At 41.6% G+C, this 26,365-nt stretch overlaps 1 protein-coding gene across 1 annotated transcript; it reads left to right on the top strand.

Moving 5' to 3' along the window:
• Positions 1 to 237: 237 nt before the first annotated feature.
• On the top strand, positions 238 to 20,827 carry txnrd2.2 (thioredoxin reductase 2, tandem duplicate 2). Its single transcript, XM_037098799.1, has 17 exons — positions 238 to 364; positions 1,232 to 1,297; positions 1,392 to 1,448; positions 1,545 to 1,689; positions 2,174 to 2,248; positions 3,736 to 3,814; positions 4,240 to 4,302; positions 4,570 to 4,640; positions 7,432 to 7,451; positions 7,762 to 7,853; positions 7,957 to 8,131; positions 13,813 to 13,949; positions 15,025 to 15,120; positions 15,985 to 16,077; positions 17,421 to 17,492; positions 17,879 to 17,976; positions 18,472 to 20,827. Exons 1-17 carry the CDS (start codon positions 289 to 291, stop codon positions 18,593 to 18,595), a joined length of 1,539 nt encoding a protein of 512 aa, XP_036954694.1. The 5' UTR covers positions 238 to 288; the 3' UTR covers positions 18,596 to 20,827.
• Positions 20,828 to 26,365: the final 5,538 nt, after the last annotated feature.

Here is a 26,365-nt window from a genome sequence, read left to right as displayed (position 1 = left end):
TGCCATATTCCTTTCACTTCCTCCAGAGTATTTTCATGTAAACTGATAAAGGCCTATGGGAAATGTGAGGCATGCCAAAATGAAAATAATGATAATAAAAAAAAAACTTTTTGGATTATCTCATTATCCATATATCCCATATTTATCAAGAATTGGAACTGGAAACATGTACTATTTTAAAACACATTTTAATGAAAGCATATAGAAGAAGTTCCATTTCGGCTCTTTTCTCTTCAGGCAGTTCTCTAGCCACCACATAGCCGGTCAGGGTCCTTTCATAACAACAACATGGCTGCCCTCTGGAGGGGCAGACACCGGTGGAAAAGGACTAATTGTTTACAAGTTTTGACAAGAAACCTGACAGGTAACAGTATGTTGTTTCAGTATAGTTTGTAAATGCGGAGAAAAGAAGGGGGTCAGGTTGAGAACTGCGCTTGTTTCCGTCTGCACGCAGCTAACAGCTCTGCTAACTAACTCATATTCATCTCCTGGACATCTTTTATCCTGTTAATCACTATAAATTGCATTCCCCTGGTGTTCTTCCAGCCAGCCTACGTCTTTTCTAATAAAGTGACTGTTTTTATCATATATGTCGTATGTAGTGTTATTCGTATTGGCCTTTTTATAAAGCAGAGCTCTTGTTCACTTCTGTGATTAAACATGTATTATTTGGAAAGTTACAGCTTCATGCGGTTGTTTTGATGAAGTTCTGTTCATGTTCGCCCCGATAATGTGTTGTGTGGTAATACCATGTACGTAAACTAATGTAGAGAAGAGGAATTAAGAGTTAATTTGATGCTAGTTGCTTAAGTGACGCAATATTTCGAACTAATCTGCTTTTGGGCGCCACATGGTTAAGAGGGTAAAGTTGGCATACGATCCTGTCGACCAACGAAGGAGCCTTTATCAAACAAACTATCCACACTGTATGCTGCTTGGTAGAGCCCTCTATACTGAGGAGAAGTAACATGACGAGGCTTACGCAATCTTTTAAATTAAATAGGTGTATTGTGTTGTATAATGACGTAAATGGTGTTTGTGCCATATGTATAAGGTAAGTTTGGATGGTGGAGATCAAGCACCAACTTTCACAGGGGAGACTAGTTTGTAATTGGTAGAAAAGCCTTTATAGGTGAAGTAAATGCACCACTAATTGGTTCAGTCTATACTATAATGTTTACATTAGCTGGTCTACTATTTGTACTATTCATCATCCATTATGCTCCTATAGGGAAGTATGACTATGACCTGGTGGTTATCGGTGGTGGGTCAGGAGGCCTCGCATGTTCCAAAGAAGGTGAGATCTGAGCCTGTTAATCTTTAATGTTTGGGAAGATATGATTTACACTGTAATTCCAAATGTCACACTCATACAATATCCATATTTACAGCGGCACAGTTGGGGCAGAAAGTCGCTGTCCTAGATTATGTGGAGCCATCTGTTAAAGGTAAAATACATATTTGTCAACCCTCAGTGCATAGTTCATTACAAAAAAGATTAAAAGCGCCATTGTTTGATCCTCTGGAAATGCTTGTCCGAACAGGTACCAAATGGGGTATTGGTGGTACATGTGTCAATGTTGGCTGCATTCCTAAGAAGCTCATGCACCAGGCTGCTTTACTCGGAACTGCAGTCAAAGATGCTAAGAAGTATGGCTGGCAGATCTCGGAGCCAATCTGCCATGACTGGTAAATCAATCAAAACTTTTCCCTTACATTTTTTCATCATGGCAAAGGATATGTCCACAAATGGCTAAACACTACCATCTAGTGATGTAATTGCAGTTGTGGTTGAACAATGAATTCCTTTTTGGCAGTGGGGTGGATGCTATTACTTTATTTAATGACTGACCTGTCATTCAGAAAGGACATGATTCCTTGAAACATGTGAAAAGAAAAGTAGCCTGAAGTATTACACAACAGATTCTGTGAGTGTTGTACAAATTACATTAATTGTTCCCTGAATGACCAAATAATTAGCTTTAATTATGGCTTGACAAACTATAATTTGAATATATGATGTCTGGGTGTAATTATATGTGTGAGCCAACACACCCCATGTAACAACCGATCAGCACAGGCACAGCATGAAGCATCTTTTCCACTGTATACACTTAGTGTGCAATGCAGAGGCCAGGTCTGTTAATAGTATCATCTCTGGTGTGGTTTCCAGGTCCACCATGGCAGATGCCGTTCAGAACCATGTCAGGTCACTGAACTGGGGTCACAGAGTTCAGCTGCAGGACAAGTAAGTGACAGCAGCTGTGTTTGCTTTATTAACACCTTTTTCTTTCAGTCATGATGTTTCATATAATAACTGATTTAAAAGAAGCAATTTAGAAAATGCTCCCTATTGATTTGAGAGTCAGTTTAGCTGTCTGATGTTTCCTATTATTGTCCAGTTGTTAAAGTCATGTCAAGAATCAAAATGTCTGTGAAGGTTCTCAGTGGTCCAGGTCATGGTAATTCTGTAAAGTGCTGTATCGTAGGCAACTGGACTTGTTTCAGTTTCTTGAAGATGTTTCACCTTTGTTAGAACTTAGAACTGATGAAGCCTCTTTTATTTCATTTACATTTAGGTAGGCCTGTCATGTTTACTAATTGTTGTTGGATGATATATTGTCTCAGAGAAAATTGGATTAAATGAGTAATAGTTTCATTTTGAGACTATTTTATGCCATTGACAATCATAACATGGTAGGATTTTAATGAAATCACACAATTTTAAAGAGCCATGAACTTTTATTTCCAGATATTCAGACATGAGAATTTGGATGTGAACGAATATATAATATTCTACTTAAAAAACAATGAAATTTAAAGAAATGCTAATGTGCATACAAGACCTATATTGGTAGAACAAACCCTGCTAGTTATTTTTGCACAATGTTGGATAAAATATTGGTGAAATTCAAATGTTAAACAAACAGAATATAAACACAATGGGCAGCATCAAGGCCATGTACAGAAATTGACAAGTCAAAAAGATATTTAACAACATTTGATACTGTAACTATCATAGCAAGCCTATATTTTTGTGATGCATTTTCTTTAACTTTTGCACATTTCTAAGACGTGACATATCGCTGAAGGCTGTACATTTCTTGTTACATGGCTGAGGGATTGAGAGTTGGCGACCACATGTTGATTGAGTGGCTGGCTGGAGGGCAAACAGGTGTTAACCTCTGTGTGAATGTGCCCAAGCTTAACCTAACATGTTTTCAATCCAGTGATATTGTTTCCTTGGTCAGTGTATCTAATAAGAGTTCTATTCCTTTGAATCAGTAATAACAATTAGATTAGATTAGAGTGTGATTTATGCTCGTTCCGACTAATGACATCAAAAAAGTACTTTTTAAACAAATTAATTCACAATCAGAATTGAAAGTGACATTGTAAATGGAATGAATGGATTGAAATGAAATGTGATTAATCCTGAATTATACATCTAACGATCAATTCCAAGCAAATGCTTTTCAAAATTCAAGCTCTACATGGCAATAGCATGGTTTACCTGATGTTGAATTTAGATTTGTTTAAAACTAGCTCAAAATCTATAAAAACAAAATTACATTATTTAAAAATGCAAATTCATGCTGGCTGTCATCTTAAGAAGTGAGAGATATGATGATGGAAGTAACAAGAAAATCAACAATAGCAACTGTATGTGTTGTTTCCATCTATGACAGGTAAGTGCACCACCAGGAGTAACCAGATGTTTTGTCTGTCTTGCAGGAAGGTGAAGTATCTGAACATCAAAGGAAGCCTGCTGGATGAACACACTGTTAAAGGACTAACCAAAGCAGGGAAAGAGGTGGGCTGCTTATTCATAAGACATCCATCAGTACTTTCAGTCACTCCCAAATTGATCATTGGGGAAAAAACAAAACTCATTACTTCATAAAACATCTTATAATATTTATATGTAGGCTATGAAATATAATTTTCTTAAACATGATGAATTATTGCATTCTACTTTATGTTTGGATACAGTTCCCATGTGTACATATTCATAATGATTCCATCTCTTAATATAAATTTAATCTTGTTTAGTTTTTTCTCTTTCTCTCAATTCTTTTGAAGTGCAATCAACATAGCAATAACATGTTACTTGTTTCAGTGAATTCAAAAGGTTTCCATCATCCCCTGTGTGCAGAATAATGTGGAGACCTCTTTCATTTGAGTTTTCCTTATTTTTTGAGGATATGAACAGTGACACATCTTCCTCCTCTCTCACAGACGATCCTGACTGCTAAGAACATTGTGATCGCCACAGGGGGACGGCCCAAGTACCCCACAAATGTAAGTTATATTGCCATCATCATTTCCCCAAGATGTCTGGCATTTTCTTTGCCAGCATGCGTTGTTTGGTTGACTGGTTACCAGGGAGTGAAACAAATGAGGAAGAAACACCCCACGGCAACAGAGCAGTCCAAACCACTCAAGTGATAGCATTACACTATGGAACACAAGAGAGGGCTGATTTTAGAGATCAGACTTTTGGTTGTGTGTCTAACATCATTGAAAGATCTGTTGATCAGTTCTGTTCACAGCTTTAACGTGTTACAGATCCCTGGAGCAGTGGAACACGGCATCACCAGTGACGACATCTTCTGGCTGAAAAAGTCGCCTGGGAAAACGTGAGGAAGCCCTTCACCTACCTTCACACACGCAAACAGACTTTATATAAAATTTTATCAAAGTTTGTGAACACTAATGCAATACTTAGCGACTGCCTTAGTCCCAAAGTGAATATATCAACCTTAAATTAATACATTTAGCTATGTATAGGTTTGTTGACGGTGTTCTCCATACAATGAGCTACAAGGAAAACAGAACCTGTAACCTCTGCAGTATTAATGCGTCGCTTCAACTTGCTGTGCTGCCTTGCTCGCTGACACGTCCTACTGTCTTGCACTGTAATCTTTCATCAGTGACATGCAGTTTGTTTTTCTCCCTTCCTGTCAGCCTGTCTTCGCCTCATGATTCAGATTAGTGCCGTGCATCCTGACCTTTACAGAACAAGCCCTTTAATCCAGCCATTTAGCCCCTGTCATCGCCTGGTTAATTGGTCCTTCCCTGATGTTTCCTCTTGGCATGACGCGCAGACGGTGACTAGCGGCTGTGGTGTACCTAGGTTGTGGTTGTTGTTTGCTTCACGGTGACAGATGAGCGGAAATAATGATTCCGATATGTAAGCTTCATATGTATCTCGGCTGTCTGCACCTAGAGCATGGAGTTTATAATTGTTTTTAATTAGATCCTCTTTTTCTGTGTCGGATGATGTTAAGTGCTGATGTTTTTGGCGATGAGTATACAGCACTTGTTTGTTTGTTTTTTGCTACAGACTAAAAGTTCCTTTATACATTTAATTCTAAAATGCAGGTTATACCAATGAAGCATATGAATGGTAATATGTATGCTATTCAGACTTTTGACCACTTGGTGGCAATATAAAACCATTTATAGTCAATAAGTCAACATGACTGTATTGTAGCCATCCTTAACAATTACCTCTGAAATATTTGTCCATTCAACAAAACGCTTTTGTATGAATGAAGCTGAATTATCCACTCAGAGACACTTGAGCTCAGGAAGTACTTTGATGTTGGAGTGTGATGGTTAATGGCGTCCTCTACCTCCCCGCAGGCTGCAAGAGGTTAGCATTAGCTTTAGTTTCCTCTATGAACCACACACACTCCACACACACTCCAGCGGGAGATGTTGTTGTGCTGCCGAGCTGTCAGCCGTGCAGGTGAGGTCCAAGAGGCTGTTTCTGCTGGCAGGGCTGATGTGGGAGGGGGTACAGCCGAGTGATGGATGTCTAATAGGTCTTGGAGCACACACACATTTGAGTGACAGATTTTCCCTGCGGCCGAAAGCCCAGCGCTGGCTGCCATCATCATGCTATCAGGAGAAAGCACTGAGACACGTGCCAGCAGGACCGTGATACTGGTGTAGGGATGGGCCACCACTGGAATGAGTTGGAGCAGTATGAGGGCTCTAACCTTGCATTGTGATGTAAAGTGGACAGGGACCACACTTCCTGGGATCATCTTTCAGCAGTTTATAGCAGGGAACCACAGATGGCTCTAGCAGAACTTCCCAGCATTTGTTTAAAAACAAAGCACTAACAGGATCTCTTTTGCATACACGCAGTCTATGTAATACAGTGTAACAGAATGTCTCACGCAAGCCAACATGCTCTCAACAGTACATTTCAGCTTTATAAGCTAAACAACAGTCCTGCCAAACAGAGATATGGTATTGTACAACTCTCCTAACTAGCAGATTATTTTAAAGGGACAGTGTACAGCTCAAACATAAATGACACCATTTGATGGACTGTACCAGATTGTAGCTTCAAGCTTATTTGCATCTGTAGTCCCTTGGAAGGTGAGAGCAGAAAAAACCTACAGATGTAGATGAAAAACTTTTTTTATCTTCTTAGATATGTAGTTAACTTTCCAAATAATGCATAAAGTGCCATGCTTAGTCAGCTGGAGAGGCTATTCGGACTGTGATTAACAGTTGGTGCTTCAGTAAGATTGACATAAAAACTAGTGTGTGAACTTATTTGCTCTACCATCGCTTCTGTTTCTTGCCTACATACCTGAAAGGAGTCAGACAGGTTGTTAAGGGCATATAGCATCATCTTCTAGTTGAAAAGTGTAACAGCTGTACAGACTCCAGACCAGTGTATAACAAGAAGCAAGAAGGGTAAGGGGAAAGGAGACAGTTTCTTAGTGATGAAAGTGTAGAATCAAGCTAAAGCTCTTTGCCTAATCTTCTTTAAGCCACTTCACAATACGTGCAAAGTGCAGCTGTGCATTACGCAGACACTGAGAAAATGGGCACCGGGGCTTTTAGTGGTTAGTGATAGCATGGACGAGGGCAGGATTTTGCCGCAGGCAGTCTGAGCTGTCAGGTGGGCCAGATCGAGGGGAAGGAGATCTTGGCTGGAAAGGTAAAAACAAGGTAGAGAAGGGCCTCATCCATGTGGGTGACGGGCGTCACTCAGCCAGCTAATGTGTGGACTTGAGCCCTGAACATGGCACACTCCATCTGCAGGGATTAGACTAAACACTGGCAATTAGCTCTCCTCAACATCACTGATCTCAGGGCTGGATTAGAAGTGTGATTCACCTGGACCCCACACACACACACACACACACACACACACACACGCACACACACACACACTGCGTTTCCTGTCCGTGTTTTCTACATTTTCTTCACACCTCTTCACCTCCCTCTGAGATTATGACGTTTTGTAATTCATCACCTCTCTAATTCTAGGATTTTAAGTAAATATTTTCAACTTTGGACTTGCTTTATTTTATTTGGCCACCATGTGCTGCACAAATGATGCAATGTATTTTTATTGTATTATTTGTTAGTGTAAGAGCTTCTCTTTTTTGTGTTTTGCAGTCTTGTGGTTGGAGCCAGCTGTATCCTTTGTCTGCCAGAGAGCTTGTAAATGGAGCCACTGTATGGAGTCCATTGGTGATCTGTCCTGAAAAAGTTAAATCATGCCAATGATATTTTTCTATGTAGTTAATGCGACCAGGTTTGAAAGGTATTTCTGAATAATCTTTGCACCTAAAACAAACATTTTCTTGCTGCTGCATGGCTCTGACTCCCCCTTTCTTTTTAAGATAGCTTCTTGTGAAAGAACTATAGTTTTTATCTGCCATGGTCACACATGAGGCGCTGCCTTATATGTGAAAGTACTGTAATCCTCAACACGGTGTTGCTCAGATGTAGCTCTGGAGTGTGCAGGCTTCCTCACTGGAATTGGCTTGGACACCACAGTGATGGTTCGCAGCATAGCCCTCCGGGGGTTTGATCAGGTATTGCTTTATGAACTACACTGCCATCAGAACACATCACATCACAGCAAGTGTGGTTTTTTTGTCATGGTTCTAGGTCCAAATTCTTTTTTGGTTTCTGCAGCAAATGGCAGGTCTAGTGACAGACTACATGGAGGCATATGGGACCAAGTTCGCATGGGAGTGTGTCCCGAAGAGAGTGGATAAGCTCTCCTCAGGAGTTTTGCAGGTAACCTGGATGGACAACCGCACAGGCAATGAACACAAGGACACCTACGACTCTGTGTTATGGGCAGTTGGTAAGTTTGTGCATGGGTCACACCTCTGGGTCAGTTCATTTAAAATTGAAACAAACCTTAAAGTGAAAGTGAAATATTTGTGTTAATATGCATAAGGAAGACTCGTCCCTCCTCTAGAAAGGTTAGGTTTACATGAATAACAGCATCCTGAAGGGATGGAAGCTCATTAAGTTGCTAATGGACATGTTCATTAGAGCTGCATATGACAATGTGGCTACCAAGTAAAATACCCAAACACATTTTTTTTTTTTTTTTTTTAAATAGAATTTTAGTGCTACAGTGATGCCCCGGCATACAAACCCTATTCTCCAGATGTAATTGAGATGCTTCTTTGGAACAACCCTAGCAAAAATAATCATCATCATCATCATTTTAATACTGTTTTAGTGAAAATTAAATGCAAATATTACAGTTCCCACTGTAATCGCATCTCATAGCACAAACACTATCTGCAAAATGAATGAAATATTGTTCAGTAACTAGAGAAGATGCCAAGGCTTTAGACTTGAGACCTGGACACAAGTCAGCTAAAAGTCACAAAAAAATGACTTGACCTGCTCTCGTCCGCTGTGAGTTTTGACTTGTTATGAGACTTAAAAGTAAAAAAAAAGTTTTGCCCTGATGAAATCCAGGACCAGTAAAAAAACAAATCTTCCATTAAATATAACCTTATTAGCATAGCTTTGAAAGGGCGATCTTCTGTGCTCTCCTGTGCTATTCTAATAAGACGTGATATGCTTTAGACTTCCGTCTTGACTTGTACTTGACCTGAACTTCCCGAAAGGCTAAAAACACGCTTCTGACAGATGCTTTAGCCTGAATTATTCATTTGGCTACATTTGGTCTGCATTATGAAGGTGCCTTGCCACACTAAAGTAACAGTCAACCAGATGTTATGTGGACAGTGAATAGATACAGTTCACAGTACAGTTCAATGCAGTAATAAACTCCATATCATCTAATGCACCAGCCCTTTTGTTTCCTATGTCTCCCTGAAATAAAACACTGGTATGACTTTTCTCCCTGCCACCATCAATTTCATTGTCATCCTCAATAGAGTGCAGTGTCAGCAGATAACAGATGAATCAAGGCTGAAAACAAAGTAATAAAGCCTGAATGATGGGAATGACCAGGGGAAGTGTTAATCACCCACCGCTGGCTCTCTGGCTCTCTGGCTCTCTGTTTGGAGAGGGGCAGTATGGGGCAGGATGCACCCAGGCACAGGGTCACCTCGTTCCCCTCTTTGTTCTCCCTCTCTGGGTCTTCCTGCTCGTGCCAGCCCTGCGGAAACCAACCCTGCATCTGTCACTGCCATCCCTGCCCGTGGCCCTCTGCCTGCCGTTACCACCAGCCCTCTTCCTCCTCCTTTTTCTCTGCTATCCATTCTCTGTTCCATCGTTTCACTTCTCCTGTTCCTCCAGCACTATGAGTAACAATGGAGGGAACATCTGTCAAGTACTGTTGATTTATTTGTGTTGAGTGCTTTCAAAGACAGACAGTGCTTCTGAAAATGTGACTACCAGGCTTTTCCAATGTCTACTTCACAGCACTATCGCTGTATTTGAGCATTGTGGGAGGTGGGGGGTGGGAGGCGGGGGGTGGGGGGTGGGGAATCCTCTCTTGCTCTGTGCGTGTGACAGCAGCAAGGATGTGTGTGACCCTGCAGCTGAGATGACGTTCGTTCTTCCCTCCTGTGGTTCAATTCCCACATCGTCTCCGCGTGAGACTGCTGGTGAGAATGACATTTGTATTGAGTACATATATCAGTTGGTATTCTTGCTTGCGTGAGCCGCTGCAGCCCTTAAGTTTCCTACATTTGTTAGAGAGAGAGTTGTCACCCAAACGTGGGGAATAACTTTTTTGGATGCTGTTTTAGTCATTTTAGGAGCCAGCAATCCATACTACACAAAACCATGGAGTATTTAGCCTTTCTGTGCTCTGTCATGTTTCATTTTACATTAAATTGTATAAATGATTTATGAGTTTCAGTTATTAGTTTGTCCAGTAGCACCAGCAGCCTTATCACTGCAACTTTAATCCATCCAAGTTCCATCATCTAGAGCAATGACATCTCGCCATTATTTTCACTGGCAATTCATCTGTCTATTACCTCAACTTAATGTTTAGTCTATGAAATGTTAGAAATTTGTGAAAAATGTCGATGTTTCCCAAAGCCCAAGATAACACCCCCAAAAGATATTCATTCTACTGTCATAGAGGACTAAAGAAATTCAAAGTATAGGAAGTCAAAATATGAACAAGAGGAACATCTCCAGCTGCTTGTGCCACTTTGCATCAGAATAAGATTTTTTCTTAGTTTCTAAGACTGTGCAAACACAGCCTCCCTCCTTCATCATTCCTTCAACCACCACCCTGAAAGGGTTGGCTTTGCAAGATTTAGACATATCCAAAAACATGATTGATATTCAAGTTTACAGTAATCTTTAAAAATAGGTGTGTTTTTCAGTCTGACCAGAAACGTAGCCTTTTGAGCATGTGTCTCCACCCTAGCATTGCAAACTGTTAGTTTAGTTGGTTTGTGTACAATGCATCCATGACAACACACAGAGCTGCCTGTAAACAAGGAGCAGTGGCTGTGTGGCACAGACCATGGTAAAAACCCCAACTGAGACACATAATCTGAATGTGAACATGCTGTATACGTGTTCAAAGAATGTTCCTAAAACACCTTAACAATATAGTCATATCCCCAATGTTTCAATCAGAAAATGCTATATTTTGTATTAAGTCCACATTCAGAATATACTGTTTACATGACCCATATCAAATCCTAAATATAATCATATTCAGAATAATAGTGGAATATTAGCGTGTGAGTAAACCTAGTCAGTGTTTAGATTTAAAATAGTTTTTGGAAATTGTTGTAACACCAGCAGCAGTATCCCCTGTTTTAGTGCTACCAGCTAAAACCTGGGAAGACCCAGCTCTATTCCTGATAGCTTTTGTTCCCATACCGTTTAGTAAGGACCAGTAAGAACATGGCCTCTGCTCTTTGATGTGAACATGCAGGAGTTATGAGTACAAGGCCACTTCCCTTTACTGTGACCTTACACCAGGGGACAGGCAGCGTCCCAGGTCTCTGTGGAGTTATTAAAGGCCAGAGGGGACCGGGGGACAGTATCACCACTGTCTGCCACATCCTTCTCCACGGCCCTGCCTCCCTCCACCTTTCCCCTGCGCCTTCCTGGCCTCATGGCCGCTCCCCTGTCCAGGTGTGCCTGCAGAAACACACCAGGAAACAGAGCATTTCCACACTTCCTGTCTGCATGCGGACAGTGTGCACATTAGTCTTCCTCCTCACTGCAATCTACAGTACTTATTCAAAAACATTTCCTACTTCTTTTAAAAGGACATTTGTCTGTCTCAGTTTTATCAGTTACGTCCCAAATGTTGCTCTTCTGTCTCTAGATCTGATCGCATGACCCTGTGGGTTTGCAGTTGTTGAATGGGGAGATAGCTTTTAAAGTGACAGATGATAGTCCAATATTATAAGAATGATAGAGACAGTTTCTGGGCAAGAGCATGACGACTGTTAGTCATAGAATATCTGCTATAGAATACTAACGCAGTATAGGCATTAAAAACTAAACTGTAATTTATTTTTTGCATCCTGTACAATCTCTTCAGCCAAGAGAAACAGTGCCCTTTGTCTTTATTCATTTGATTGATCAGATAAGTGTCCAGCTCTCATTCCACAGCTTCAGGAGTGTTGTTGTGGCTAATTAGCCTAGCGGTTTAGAGGCTTCCGCTTGATGTCACAGCATACTTTGTTCAGATTGGTCCACAGTGTGTGCCTATCTTATCAGCTGGCCAACTGTTGTTGTGTCCTCGCCCTACAATTGAGTTCTGGTCACTGCTACAGTAGATAGGAAGGCCACATATGTAAAGAAAAAGACCATACTTACAGTCAGATCCTACTGCTACTTTTTTTTGTCAGCCACTACTGATATGATGTTTCAGCTTGAGAAATATATTCTTATCAATGTATTTATCATCATGTGAAGTAGTTGTATCTGGTGTATAAGGGTAATAAATAATTGAGATTAAATAAATAATGTGTTATAAATACATTACAGTTACAGCTGTATTGCTCCTTTTCTCAGTCATTGAGAAGTAAGTAAGTTAAATTTCACTGCAAAAGCGCAAAGCAGAATACCTAAATTTCACTATGATGCTCTTATGCCATTTAGAGAAGGTCATGTGTATGTGAACTGTTCCAGTGGACATACAGGAGAAGAAAATAGTCCCTCCTTTGGGAATTGATCAGGACTGCCTAACTTCCCCTCTCCCCTCTATCTCTGTGCTCCCCATGGCCTTCAGCCACCCATGCTGTGGAGCACTCGAGCACTAGTCCCTGTAGCCCCCCTGGTCTGAGAGCAACAGTGGGGGGGGGTTGTTCTTCGGCTCCAGCCAGGAAAAAGGGTCTCGGGGTTTGTTATTTTTGCTGTCCGATAGCATCTACATGGGTAGCTCAGGGCTGGGTGTTTATTATCCTACCCAGGCAGGTTGTGTGGAGCTATGGAAAGGAGGGGAGGGGGGAAAGCGGTCCACGCACCATCACCATAGAGACTCAGTGTCGACAGCATCAGTCAGCTGTCCCCCAGGAAGTGTCAAAAATCACACCTTCGAGTGTCCCTGGGGTCGATGGGATGCTGTTTCCCAGCTGCTCATCCGTTTCCCCTCCTTTCGAGCTCTCTCTCTCAGCTGGCCAGATGTTGTTGTTTTCTAATTTAAGAGTTCTAAATTAGGATTTGACCTTCATTTTTTATTTCAAGGCCAATTTTTATTTAAAGGCCAATTCACCTATACTGGTGGTTTAAGATTTCAGCTGGGAATTGTTGATAGTTAATTTCTAAAAATACTAAGAAAAGTAGCAACTTCTCACATTTCAGTCGCTGGTATCTGCCAGTGTTTTTCTTTTCTAGCTGTGCTAGTGGTAAAACTCTAGATATAGTAATGACCACCACTTTTGCTCACATAAAACCTGTTGAACCTCTGACTTTTACTGATCACCACCATCAGGTCAAAATTTCTGTTTCTTATACATGCAACCAAACATGCAGCACTAATGACATTCCCATCAGTGTCAGCTCAGTTTTGTACTAAATTGCAAATGTGCCAAAGGCTGAAATAAGCTAGTGACCATAGTAAACATTCCTCCTGCTAAGCATTAGCTTGTTAGCATTTGTTCAAAGCACCGCTGTGCTCAAGTGCGACATCATAGAGCTGCTAGGATGAATGTAGAGCCAAAGTCTTGTTGCTTGATATGTGGAAATTAATTTATGATTAGAATAGATGGCAGTTAATCTTTTTGTATCAGTAATGGTTAGGTTGTCCCCAGGATTTCAACATCAGGCTGGAAAAGCTATTATGCAAGACAGTCTGATGAAACTGTGGAGTTTGGAAGGTTTAAGTCTTAGTTCTCTAGTTGCATTCTACCATAGGGGTTAGGAACAGTGTACTGAGCTCCTCTTTGCAGTCTACCAGGCTTTTGATAACCCTTCTTTATTTGAATAAGGTTTTCTGCGTTGGATCAGCAATGGTGACCTAAAAAACCTCAGGCAGACCGTATAGAGAGCCTCCCTCCTCTTCTATACCTCTTTCTCTCCTGACTTGTAATGTAATATTCTCCTTGTGTTGTTTCCTCCCATTGAACTCAGGCAGAGCCCCTGAAACCAAAGCCCTGGGCCTCGACAAGCTTGGCGTGCAACTCGACAAGGAGACAGGGAAAATAGTTGTGGGCGCTGACGAATCCACCTCGGTGCCAAACATCTATGCTTTCGGTGACATCGGCGAGGTAGGCATTATGAACACCACAGTGACGGCAGAATCTGCCCTGATAACATCACTGGTAAAATATGGAAAAATGCTCCAAAAAAGCTGGCTAAACAAATGTTAATAATTACTTTAAAGCTAGGTTTCATATTTGCGTGCACATAAAAGACATCTAACAGCGAGTGCTTGGCAGACGACTGAGTACTAAGTGAGGTTAACCCAGCCTGCTGTCATGTAATCACTGGCATTGTCAATGAACCAGCCATGTTAATACTAGTTCTACCTGCTGCATGTAACGTCACTGTTGTTTTTGTTCACAGCGACCAGCTGTGTGCTTCCTTCCTGCCTTCCAGGCCTCATGACACACACATACACGTTTTGACTGACAGTTCGCTTTGATGAGTCGTTCCTCGCCCCGATCTGTCTGTCAGCTTTTCGCAGCTCAGACGAGGATTTTTTCTACTCTTTTTTTTTTAAGTAGGAGGGTTGATAACTCAATTTGTCCAATGCTTTGTTGTTGGGTTTTTTTTCATCTCAGAAAAGTGTGCCAAGTAATGCATTATTATAATGACGACTGACATTTACTGGAATACCAGAATACACATCCACTTACGTACATGCAGAGGTGCAGGAGATGTTTTGGACAACAGGATGTGTGGCGGTAATTTCACAGATTTTAGTCATGCCTTTAGAATTGCCCTGCAGCCCTGCTGTTTCCTGCACCACTCAGTTGAATATGTGTGTGTGCATGCATTTGTGTCTAAGTGGATGTGTTTGTCTGTTTTTGAAGTCATCCAAAACAATGAAGGTAAAAACAAAGTAGCAGAGCATTTTTCTAAGTGAGCCGGATGGATTAAATGTTTAGCCATCAGTCAGACAGTCACTGACTCACCTTGTCTGTTGTGTGTTTACATGTACACTGTTTCTGCACCGGCAATTAATGTGGCTGTCAGAAAAAGATGACGAAATGGTTTATACTTCAGACTTCCGTTATAACAAAGCCAACACATCTTTATAATGATTTGCTGTTTCACAAAGTAGACCTAGATCTTGTGTGTTTGATTCACAGAATTAATTAGTAATGTTTCTTGTTTTAGGGTCGTCCTGAATTGACCCCAACAGCCATTAAAGCAGGAAAGCTTCTTGCTCGTCGACTGGCTCGCCACAGCGCCGAGCTCATGAACTATGACAGCGTAAGTCACAGACTCACATGCACACACAGAAGCCGATCATTCCCCCCCATATTTCCACAGCTTTTGTTTATGCTGCTTTTTGAACCTTTTGTTTTCATATTTGAAGCTAATTATAAGGATCCATTGTGTAGAGTGGTTGGAGTCTCTGATGTTCCCTCATATCTCTAGGATGAGTCATGACATAAACATACCAGCACTTTCCTAATGTCATTTTTTATCCTTTCCTTTTTCTTCTGAGTTAAGTGTTAAAAGAGATTTCATCATATTGATAAGTGTGTTTATATCCACATATTGTCAGGGGGGTTTCTACATACTGATATTCTGATATTTCTTTGATAGAGTTTGGATTTTAAATTATTATAACTACGTTTGAAAAAGTAGCATCATTTGTATGGTGTATTTTGTGTTTCCCCCATTTTGTTGAAATGCAAAGCAAAAGTAATCATTACTCCATAACACATGACAATGTTCAGACCTGAAAAAGGCCCAGAAAAGGTCAGAACCTTGTTAGACTTAATAGTAGGGTTCCAATTGACAATCGTTTACAATATCCTCCCCTCAGCTGATTGTTTTCTCGATTAGTCAATAATTATTTGGTTAGTAAAAGAATTGTGAAAATTGTCAATCATAATTAATTACACTGCTTTACACTGTTGGCCCGAACAACAGTCTAAAACTCAGTCCAAATATTTACCATCACCTAAGACAACAAAGGGGGCAAAATCCTCACAATTCAGAAACTGGAACAAAAAAATGTTTTGGACTTTTTGCTTGAAAAGTGACTGAGGGAAGATTAAATCATGGTTCATCAATGGTTGCCAAATGTTCTGTCAAACATCGAATGTGTCTCTGTGTATGTATCAGGTGCCCACCACAGTGTTCACCCCCCTCGAGTATGGCTGTGTGGGTCTATCCGAGGAGGAGGCTGAGAAGAGGCTTGGTAAAGATGGCATAGAGGTAAGATGTGGACAGATGTGGTGGATGTGCTGCTGTAATAATCATTGAATTTCCAACTGAAAATATAATATTTCCAGAACGCAGTATTTTGGAAAAAAAGCCCCTCACGTGTCCACATTTCAAATTTATATACCATCGCAAATGGTGATATTTTTGGTCAGTTTTTAATATTGAACTTTGATATAGATTTACTTGTAGAAATGTGTTGTGGTAAAAAAAAAAAAAAAAAATGAATAAAAAATACAATATTTTTGTAACATTTATACTGTACATCCTGTCAAGAAAGCTAAAATTTATACTGTAGGCCTTTGTGAGACCTGAACCGATAACCTTATAAATTTAATTTTGAAATGCAAAATGTTTGATGTGTGTACTTTTGATAGTTGCTCAAAATGTAATTATTTAAACATGAAATTTCATGATACATAGAGGAAAAATATTTTCTTAATTAGAAATTGCTGATTGCTTTAAGTATTCTCTATTGTATTACAACACAGAACTGCTGTAGCATTGGTCCACACTTGTTACTTGTTCTATTATAGCTTTTGTTTCTCCTCCATTAAATGAATGACTACATGCACAATGAAAGGTACACAGGCAGTGTTGGTGGCTTGTTACTGTCATCAAGCTGTATAAAAGAAACAATGTTCCATAACCCATAAACAAACACTGACACAAGCATACAGTGCAACAGCAAACAGCTTCGTATTTTACGTGCTTGCATACATGAGCGGTGTGCCAGATGCTAGCCAACACCTGCGCGAGGCCGCTGATAAATGGTTTAGCCGACGAGGTGGGGCTCCTCGCCGTGACTGACAGGCGAGCAGGAGGCCTGATTGAGGTGTGTATGGGGTGATGACAGGCGCGCCGAGATCTGAGGAGGAGCTCTAGCACCGGCCCCCGACAGCTGCACGGCTCTCACAACTTGTGTCGGCACGTTCGCCAAAAGAATACAACACACTATACACACTTTTTAGGTGTGGAGTTTGAAATCAATCGCAATCATGAGCAAGCAAGAGATTTTTATTCTGTTTTTATGCAGTGTTTGAATCACTGCCATTAGTCAAACTGTTATCTACTACTATTATCCTATTTGGCATGATGTATAGTCTGCAGAATATTTTTGATTGCATTTTCCAGGAAGTGTGAATACTTTTGCAAAACATTTTGCATAATGTGCTCAACAAGAGATCATCATCATCGCAGAAAACTGTGAAGTCATAAGTGGCTGTTAGCAGAACACTAAATTAAACTGCTCAGTTTTGAGGACCACAATAGTTCTTTCTATATTTAAATATATGTCTCTTATTGATATGGTGTGTCCTGTTTGTATGTCTTTGTAGGTTTACCACGCTTTCTACAAGCCTCTGGAATTCACTGTGGCAGAGCGCGATGCCAGCCAGTGTTACTTAAAGGTACAGTTGCAAACCTGAGGTGTTTTTTGTTTGTTTGATAATTTTTCTGTGTTGGTATTTTGGAGAAGATATTGATGTCACTCAATACACCACCAAAGTTAGATCTTTGCTACTAGATTTTCAGAGGAACTGACTCAAGAAATGGTCTGAATGATCTGGCCATTAAGTAATCCTGCTCACCTTTAATTGTCAACCTGTGCTCTTGTTTATAAGCTTTGAGACCCATTTGTCCTGCTTTATCATTCCAAAAGCTACAGAAATCTCAAAATGTGATGGTTAGTTATATATGTTAAGCTATAGCCAGAAGCAGATGAGGAAGCCATTGAAAGGGTGCACAACAACCACCAACACCTTCTTTGCTTAAATTCAGTTTTCTCCCTCCTCAGGTGGTCTGTGCAAGAGATGATGACCAGAAGATCCTGGGTCTCCACTTCACTGGTCCAAATGCTGGAGAAGTCACACAGGGCTTTGCTTTAGGCTTGCAGTAAGTTTAATAAATCCTATATTATTTAGTTAAGGTAAAGTTGGCATTTTGTTTCTCCATTGCTTACAGCAAATCATGTTGGACACCAATGATTTATATTCATTTTACTCCTTTTGTCGGTTTTATTTGAACATAATGACTAAGAACACATGACTAATGGGAGTTTGTTCTGACCTCCAGTTCTGGCCCATAGGTTCTTTAAAATCAAGAATTAATAACACCTTACTGACAAGGTGCGTGTGCAAACAATGAACTGCTTCAATGGAAATACACAACACTTCACAGATACAGTTTATCACTGTGTCCTTCCTAAAGTCCTCAAGAGACAAAGGCAATTGTTTTAAAATAAAATACACAGCATACGGAGGACAAACTGATTACAGACAACTAGAGGAAAATACAGATTTATTAAATAATTATTATAAAGTTATCAGTCACAAGTGAGTAAGTAAAATCAACTTGAATGACCTCTGTGTGTGTCTGTGTTTGTCTTAGGTGTGGAGCAACATATTCCCACTTGTTGCAGACAGTAGGCATCCACCCAACCTGTGCTGAGGAGCTGACCAAGGTCAACATCACAAAGCGTTCCGGCTTGGATGCCACAGTCACTGGCTGCTGAGGTTAAGCACCTCGGTCTCTGAACATTAGTTAGCACGCAGGGTCCCTCTGTGGTAGAAAGAAGTTAGCCTGGGTTAATCCTGCTCGCTCTCCTCATCCCTCTCCTTCTAAATGACCCCAGTTTCAAAATGCACTTCCTGTGCTACAGGGTCTCCTCACAGGCCATCACTGGCTGCCCAGGTTAGTGTCACTAATATGTCATGTAATAACGTGACCATGATTATCCCATATACATTCAGGCTGTGGGTGTATGCTCTTAAAGCATGGAGCTATAGATCAGGTTTGTGAGAGCTCTGGCTGCAGAGCGAGTGTCTTTTAAATAAACAGGCTCATCAATCAAGATTAAAGCCTGCGCTCATGGTTTTGTTGAAATTGTACAAGAACCGTGGACCGAGCCCGAACGTTTTTCTGAATATATATTCTGCAAATATTGTTGTTTCTCCGGCTGTACTTCCTGTCCATTAGTCTTGGAGGTGACACATACCATACACCCCCCCACAAACCCTCTCCATGACACTGATGGATAGCCCCAGGGCCGTCGCCACAGCGACACCGCCCCATTTCCCATGGACACACACAAACAGTTGGCAGGCAGCCTGTCAGTCAGCCAGCTCAGACCTGGCCAGGGGGCCCTGGCTTGTTTAGGGCCCAGCAGACCCTTTCCTTTCCCTCCCATGCCCTTCTCCATCCCAGTGTATGAAACTACATGGGACTACAAACATGTGCTGTCAAAAGCGGTGCGGATGCCACAGCCCAGACACAGGATAACCCACTGATAACAGAGCTCTGCCATAACTGTACTACTCAGCCTCACCCAAAGGTGGCACTATTGCCCTCCAGTTCTTCCCTTTTTTTCTTAGCCAGAATAGAAGACAGGATAAGGTAGTCACTGGATAAAACATAAGCCTGAATGCATTCAGGTTGCACATTTAATCTCTTTAATCCCTATAAAAGATATGTGCTTTTGGAAGAAGTTTGACAGCAGACTGGCTTTATTGGTGCCAAACTGATAAGGGTTATCTGTTGTGTATTTTCACGGATGGCAGGTTAGGCCTTAAGAGTCATCACCCTTGGAGATAAGGTGAGTTGTTTATATCAATAAAGCAGTAATCGACCCTAACAGTTGGCCAAAGTGCCCAGATGTTCAACCTGTTGGCTGTACTGGACATCTTGGCCTTATTAAGTAGAGGATGAGGGAGGAGGAGGAGTGTCAAAAAGTGGGTTGCTACAGAAATTGGGGGACCTAAGAGGAGGCTGCTGGGTGTAGTTTATTTTATTTTGTACGTCTAATCTGCCCAGTCTGATTAATGATTTCGATGAGGGGACTGACAGTGTGCCAGGAGATGGGGAGAGGAAAAAGAGAGAGCGAGCGAGGTACCAGGTTTGTTTGGGCCAGGGCCAGCAGAGAGAGGGAGAGAGAGCTGAGTTTCAGCTCTGGTTAGGGAGGGAAGTGGGATTCCTGTGTGCTCTGTTCAGGGCCGAGGTGCTGACTGAAGGACCCTGACCTCCGCTCAGCAGGAACAGCTTGACTCTATCACTCGGAGCACAGAGGGCTCACATGCTGCAGCGCTGCACGGCAGGGGCCTGGGGGGCACAGGGCGGAGCGGAGGGGGTGGATGGCCAGGGGACGGACAGAGCCGACCAACCAGCCAACCAACACAACACTGAGCGGTAGCAGCGTGTTTGCCCAGGGTAATTGAGTCTATGTTCCTGTGCTTAACGAGCCACTTCAGAGACCTCAGGGTGGGCCCAAGGCTACGTGAGGGAAGTTATTGAGGCCATTAGTGTAACTGTAATGTCTGTTTGCTTTTTACCCTCTACTTCCCTTCTCCTTTCTCTCATCTGCCGTTATTTATGCACGGTATTGCTGCACACACGCACATAATCAAAGTCATTATTTGATTTGTTTTATTTATTCATTCATCTGTTTGAATGATATCTGTTCATTGTTGGTGATCAGTCGATCCAGGCCCAAGACTTAACCATTTAGCCTCAGCTGTGCCCCACGGAGGGGGTCAGGGTTCAACTTTCAGGTCGGCCAGCTAATGATGACCTGCACTAAAACCCAAAACTGGGGAGTGCAAGCCTGATGTCACCTGGCTGCCAACTTTAGTCATTGTAAATAGATAAGTTTAATTTTCATGAAAGCTTTGTATACATAATTTATATGTAAAGCAATAACATATTGGAATTCACAGTGTCACCATTAAAGTAATGATGCCTACTAACTGACTGTTCTGTTTCACATGAATAACTGTGTGGTTTCATTTTATAGTGTTCACCCAATGTGTATTAATTTGTGCAAATCCACAGTAGGCATACAGTACATTTCTGTTCCTTTCTCAGTTTCCACTGAGTTCTGCTCATTTGTAAAAACAAAACATAAGAGAGGATGGAACCAATAGTTGTGTTGCGGAAAGAAAAATGTGACATGCAGGAATTTGGAAAAAAAAAAACAGATATATCTAAAATAGAAATGTAACAAATATATTTTTGAGGCTCAATCCAAACTCATCAAATACTGACACTTTGGGATGGTAGGTCAGGAAGGTCGCCACCCCAAAGCGCCAGAGCTAGGAATGAGCCTCAAAAATAATCTTTATTTATTTATTTATTTTTTAATTTTACAAAGAAGACTTTTTTTAAAGTATAGTCAGTATTTTAAAAATATGTTCATTAACTTTATTGCCAAGAATTGGATAAGAAGAACAACACCTGGACGCTAACTATGAAGCGTCAACCTGCAGCCGGTTAGCTTAGTTTAGTTTAGCTTAGCATAAAGACTACAAATGCGAGAACAGCTAGCTTTGCTCCGTCCCAACTTAACATAATCAAATTAAATATATTCTTTCAATTAGTTCATTTGTTCAGTAATTCTCAAAATATTGAATTATTATTATAAGAAAATGAAATGGTATTGTTAAATTGTCCCTGTCATTTTCACAGTATTATTCAAAGAAAAGAATCCAGGGAACAACTGATGGTGTCGCTGTAAATATGCATCTCTGTGGTCTTGTACAGGTTTATCTTGAAATATGCTACATGGCTCAATCTGAATATTGAGTGGCGTAAGGGGTGGTCACACTTTGACCTGGAGTTGTTTCTGCTGACAGGCACCTCTGCTATGCAGCCCTGTCACTCAACCCTCTGCACCAACAATGGCAGAAATTCCACTGTGTTTGTTTGGTTAAGGACGGAGCTCTCTGAAACCCCTGAACCTCCTCAGGATCCACAGCAGCCTCACTCACCCTGAGAGAGAAGCTGGTGTCAGTCCTGGCCCAGACAGCGGGAGTAAAGTTCACCCATCTCAAGAATAGTCGGTCCCATTTAGCAATTGTGTCTCCTCTGTCCCTCCACAATGGAGCAAACAAGCTAAATCCACCTTGAAATGCACTTAGTAGAACATGTCAACATGTCAGGGTGCGCTCAGTTCTGCGCTCCGTCTTAATCCAGCCTATTGAACGCTGACAGTTGTCTGTGAGTCAGACATTCACGAGGCCTTTGTGACTTCGCGTCTTGAGCTCTAGCAGCCACGCTGGAGGAGAAGAGCGCTCAGACACGCGTTAAAACACACATGCGGGGTATACAGCCGGAGCAAAAGCCTCAGGAGGAGGAGAAACCGATACATACCTTGTGTAAACATTAGCAAGAAAATGAGGCTAGGAACAGAAAAGGCTCAACCTAGGCGAGGATTATCCCTGAGAAATGAATAGGGGCCAATTATGACTGCTCTGTTGTACTGCTGGTGTCTGGCTCAAGAACTGTCAGCCTGAGATGCCTGCAGGGCCGGGATGGGGTGCAGTGGCTGGGAGGGGGTCCTCAGGAGACTTGACGTTAGGAAAAGGGGCCCTTAGACCGGTAAGCCAAGGTGAGTCTCCGAACTGGATGTCGGTGCTCTCTCCCTCATCTGGCGTCCCAAGTTCAAGACGATTAGCTCAAAGAATCCACTGAAGCCGTGTACTAAGCCTAATGGAAGGCCCATAAAAACAACCTAGGAACAAGGGTGTTGAGATGAAGTTCTATGCTTTTCCTGACATCTGCCACTGAAATTTACCTAGGCTACAGACACTAAAGGCACATTTGAATCTTGAAGCTGGACGGTGACAGAGCCTGCAGTCTCAACACTCCCCATCAGGAATGTCAAGGTTGACCTGTTTGTTCCAAGGATCTAAAGATGACATATTTGATTTTGCTACAACTGTAGCTCCCAGAAAGTTTCAGTCAACAAGTTACCTCCCTTTTCAACCACAAACATTGAGGAAAAGTTTGATGATGTCAGCTGTTGTCAGAGCAGGTTCCTGTTGGTAGCCCGGCAGAGGTGAGGGGCTGTGAAATGAGCTTATCTGACCCCTGATAAGAACAGGATACCCGCAGGAATGGTCCAAACTCAATCCACATGGCTGCTGCAGCAGCGACCTTTATCTTGAGGAGACGTGGGCGTTTGAAAAGGAACTGCATATATAGAGCTGCGGTTAAGGTTTGGCCTTTCTCGACCGGTCCAGTCGACCACAGCCTTACGCAGAACACCAGTGCCTGTGGCTCGCAATAACAAGGATGTACAACAATGTCATAGTTTGTGGTTCCGATCCCCAGGCGACGCAGAGAGAGCAATTATGATCAGCAACCTCAAACCCTAAATCATTTAGTCGGCCACACAGGAAGCCGTCTTATCTTGAAGCTACACAGAGATTAATTGAGCTGAAGTCTGATGACGGCACACAACAAAGGGACAGTATTTGTTTGTGAGTGCATGCCAAACCACACTGATGGGGACAATAGCAGTCTGCTATCAAGACCAACACAACAAACTCTGATGTTTGGAAACAAACAAAATGTGTCTGGTGCTCTGCCTTTGGACTTGCAGGAATTATGACTGCGTTGTTGCACCTCTTACTTCCTTCCTCTTAATCATTGTCTGCACGACCAGCTACACTTAAATTCATCAGAACTGATGACAGGTAGATTAATTGCTTAATTAATTCCACAGTGCTGCATCGCTTTGTTGCTTTATGTAGGTGGGACTGAACATGGCAGCAGGGCTTGACATGAAAAGTCAGACATGAGCCTAAGAAACTGAGCCAAGATTGCGCCAGTTCAAAGCGAGATCAAGCAAACCAAAGAAATTCTACTGTCACTGCAAGGCTGTCACAACAGATCAAATAACCTGCTCTGGAAAACCTGAGAGAGTGACTTTACATTCAAAAAACAATTTGAAATCACCTCAAAATGACCAGAGTTGTCAAAACATTGCAGCTTGTTCCACTTTAATTAACAGTCTACTTTACTTCTGAGGTAATCGGTTTCCTGACTTGTTTTCTTTTTTTTCAAAGTAAATTTAATTTTCAAAGTTTACAGTGTAGGGCAAAAATCAATTTTTCAAGTACATGTGGAACTACATATGTGGATTATGACAAAACAGTGATTGACAAAGGTCTTTGCACTGCATTTGCAGGTTGGCAATAACTGCAGCTCTGTCAAATTGTGATGAATTAGATTTGTGCTGCAGTATGACTTCATTCCTGTTTCTGATCAGTACTTAGGAACTGCATGATTTATTGTCGAAGTGGTTAAGCCTTAAGTGAAGTTAAGCCTGGAAACCAGGCTGAATGGGAACAGGATAGTCTTGAGGGATGTGTTTCCATTATATAAGAATTATTTAAAGGAGACATACATTGCTCATTTTCAGGTGCATAGTTTCATTTTGGGTTACTACACAAATCGGTTTTACGTGTTTTAATATTTCTCATACTGTCCAGTGCCTCCTAAATTCCCAGCCTCCTCTGATTGGTCAGCTCACACATGTCTGACCCAGCACTGCTATCATCACGACAGCATTTCACGCCAAACTGTCTGCTAGGCATACATTCTGCTAATGTGCGACTCTGTGACACAGTGTGATTTCTGTGGGAGAGAAGAGCATCTGTTGGTGCTGACTTTGGCCTTTTGTTAACGTTAAAGATTAATATGCATTAAAACATATAAAAATTAAAAAAATTTAAAAAACACACAGAAGGAAAGGGAAAATGAAAAAGCTTGTCTACTTAGTTATTATAAAATTGGTGCCGATGTCTCATTAAATGTAATAAAACAAAACAGAACAAAACAAAAAAATCAGATGGCAAACATCAGCCTTTGATGGCTGAATTTGAAACATCAGCATTAACATTTAAAAGCTCCACCTGGATCAAACCTTGATCTTGATGGAGGCAGTTAGCTTAACAAGCCTCTGCACGGGAAATAACAGACTACTTCATTACACTTCCTAAAGGGTTTCCCAAACACTAGCAGAGAGCAGAGAGCGCATCAGTATAAACACCAACTTGACAGTTTCCTTCTGAATGTGTCTGCTCTGGGGCTCTGGTGTTATCAGTGTGAGTCACATCACATAAATCAAAGTAGCTTCTAGTGCCATGATAGCTTCCCACTGTGCAGCCAGAACATCTGGCTGCAGCGGTAAGGAACTGTCTGGGCCTGAGCTGAGCATGTCACTGGCACAGATTGCAAGTGCTGTCGATGGCCCTGTCCATAAACATGCACGTAGTAAGAATACACACACGCAGGCTGAGCTGCAGAGACAGTCTTGTCATGTGATACCGAAGGACTACATGCTGGGCTCGCCCTCGGGCTGCTGTCGATGCCCCTCTGATTGATTCTGTCTCTTCTGTTTAGCCAATAAAACCTCTGGGTAGTTTGGATGAGCGGCGTCTGAATGAATCACAAACATGCGCACATACACATTCTGCACGCAGTGTGTATCTGCTAGTTTTTCTTCTGGAGGTCAACGTTATGCCTGCCTGTGTTTATTTGTTGGTCACTGATCCGATGAGAGACGGCTCGCATGGTATGTTTTGTGTGTGTGTGTGTGTGGTGGGGGGGTGTAGGCGTGTCAGCAACGCAGCTCTCTTGTATATATGGCCTGTATTTGAAAGTCCACACATACTGCCTGTTTGAATGGCACGGTGTGGGTATACTGTAAGCCTGCATTCAGTACACATCAACGTTCCCTATAAATAAAGCTGTGGAGAGCTGTGCGTCTGCTGTGTCTCTCCAAAACAAATTTAACATTTTCAGACGGTTCTATAACAGGAGTGTCGCTGTCAAAAGCCAAACTACGGTATACACACATGCACAGAGACCAATGTATATATACCCAGCTTAGTAATTAGCCTTCACAAAGTAACCTTTGCCCTGAATGTTATCCCCGAATGACAAATGAAGTAGCAGGGGCAACGTGAAGAGTGGTCATTAGCGTATGTCGAGGCGTATGCTGGAAGAGGAGGCATGGCATGTCTCGACTCACTGATCTGGGTTCTGTCCAACCCAATGGCATTTTAAGACCGTCTTTATCTTTTTGTTTCTTTAGTGTTTCAGTGGTACAAAGATGTACATGTTACCATTACCAAACATTTTCTTCAATAATGAGTAAACCCTTTTCTCAATCAACTTTAGGACCAAAAATAAATAAAGACAGGCTAGCTGAACACCAACACCTGCCTGGTGACTGGAAGAACTTTTGAATATTTATAAGTTTATTATTTTAAGAAAAGCTCTTATTTGCTCTCTTGTCATGAGTTCAGTGAGAGGACTGATCCTGTCCTCATGTCTGTGCACTAAATCTGACTGTAATCTGGCGGTAATTCGCACAACTTCAAACGTCTTTAAAACCAGGAAGCTGGGTTAAAGCTAGCCTGAATCTCTCAGTAATTCTTATACCGATATAATAAGCAAGATTATTTTTTCAATCATCTAATTAAGTTTTAAATCAACTGTG

The sequence above is a fragment of the Acanthopagrus latus genome, chromosome 5 (genome assembly GCF_904848185.1).
Source record: "Acanthopagrus latus isolate v.2019 chromosome 5, fAcaLat1.1, whole genome shotgun sequence".
Lineage (NCBI taxonomy): Eukaryota > Metazoa > Chordata > Actinopteri > Spariformes > Sparidae > Acanthopagrus > Acanthopagrus latus.
The sequence above is the reverse complement of the archived record's forward strand: the minus strand, read 5'-3'. Positions and strand labels throughout refer to the sequence as shown.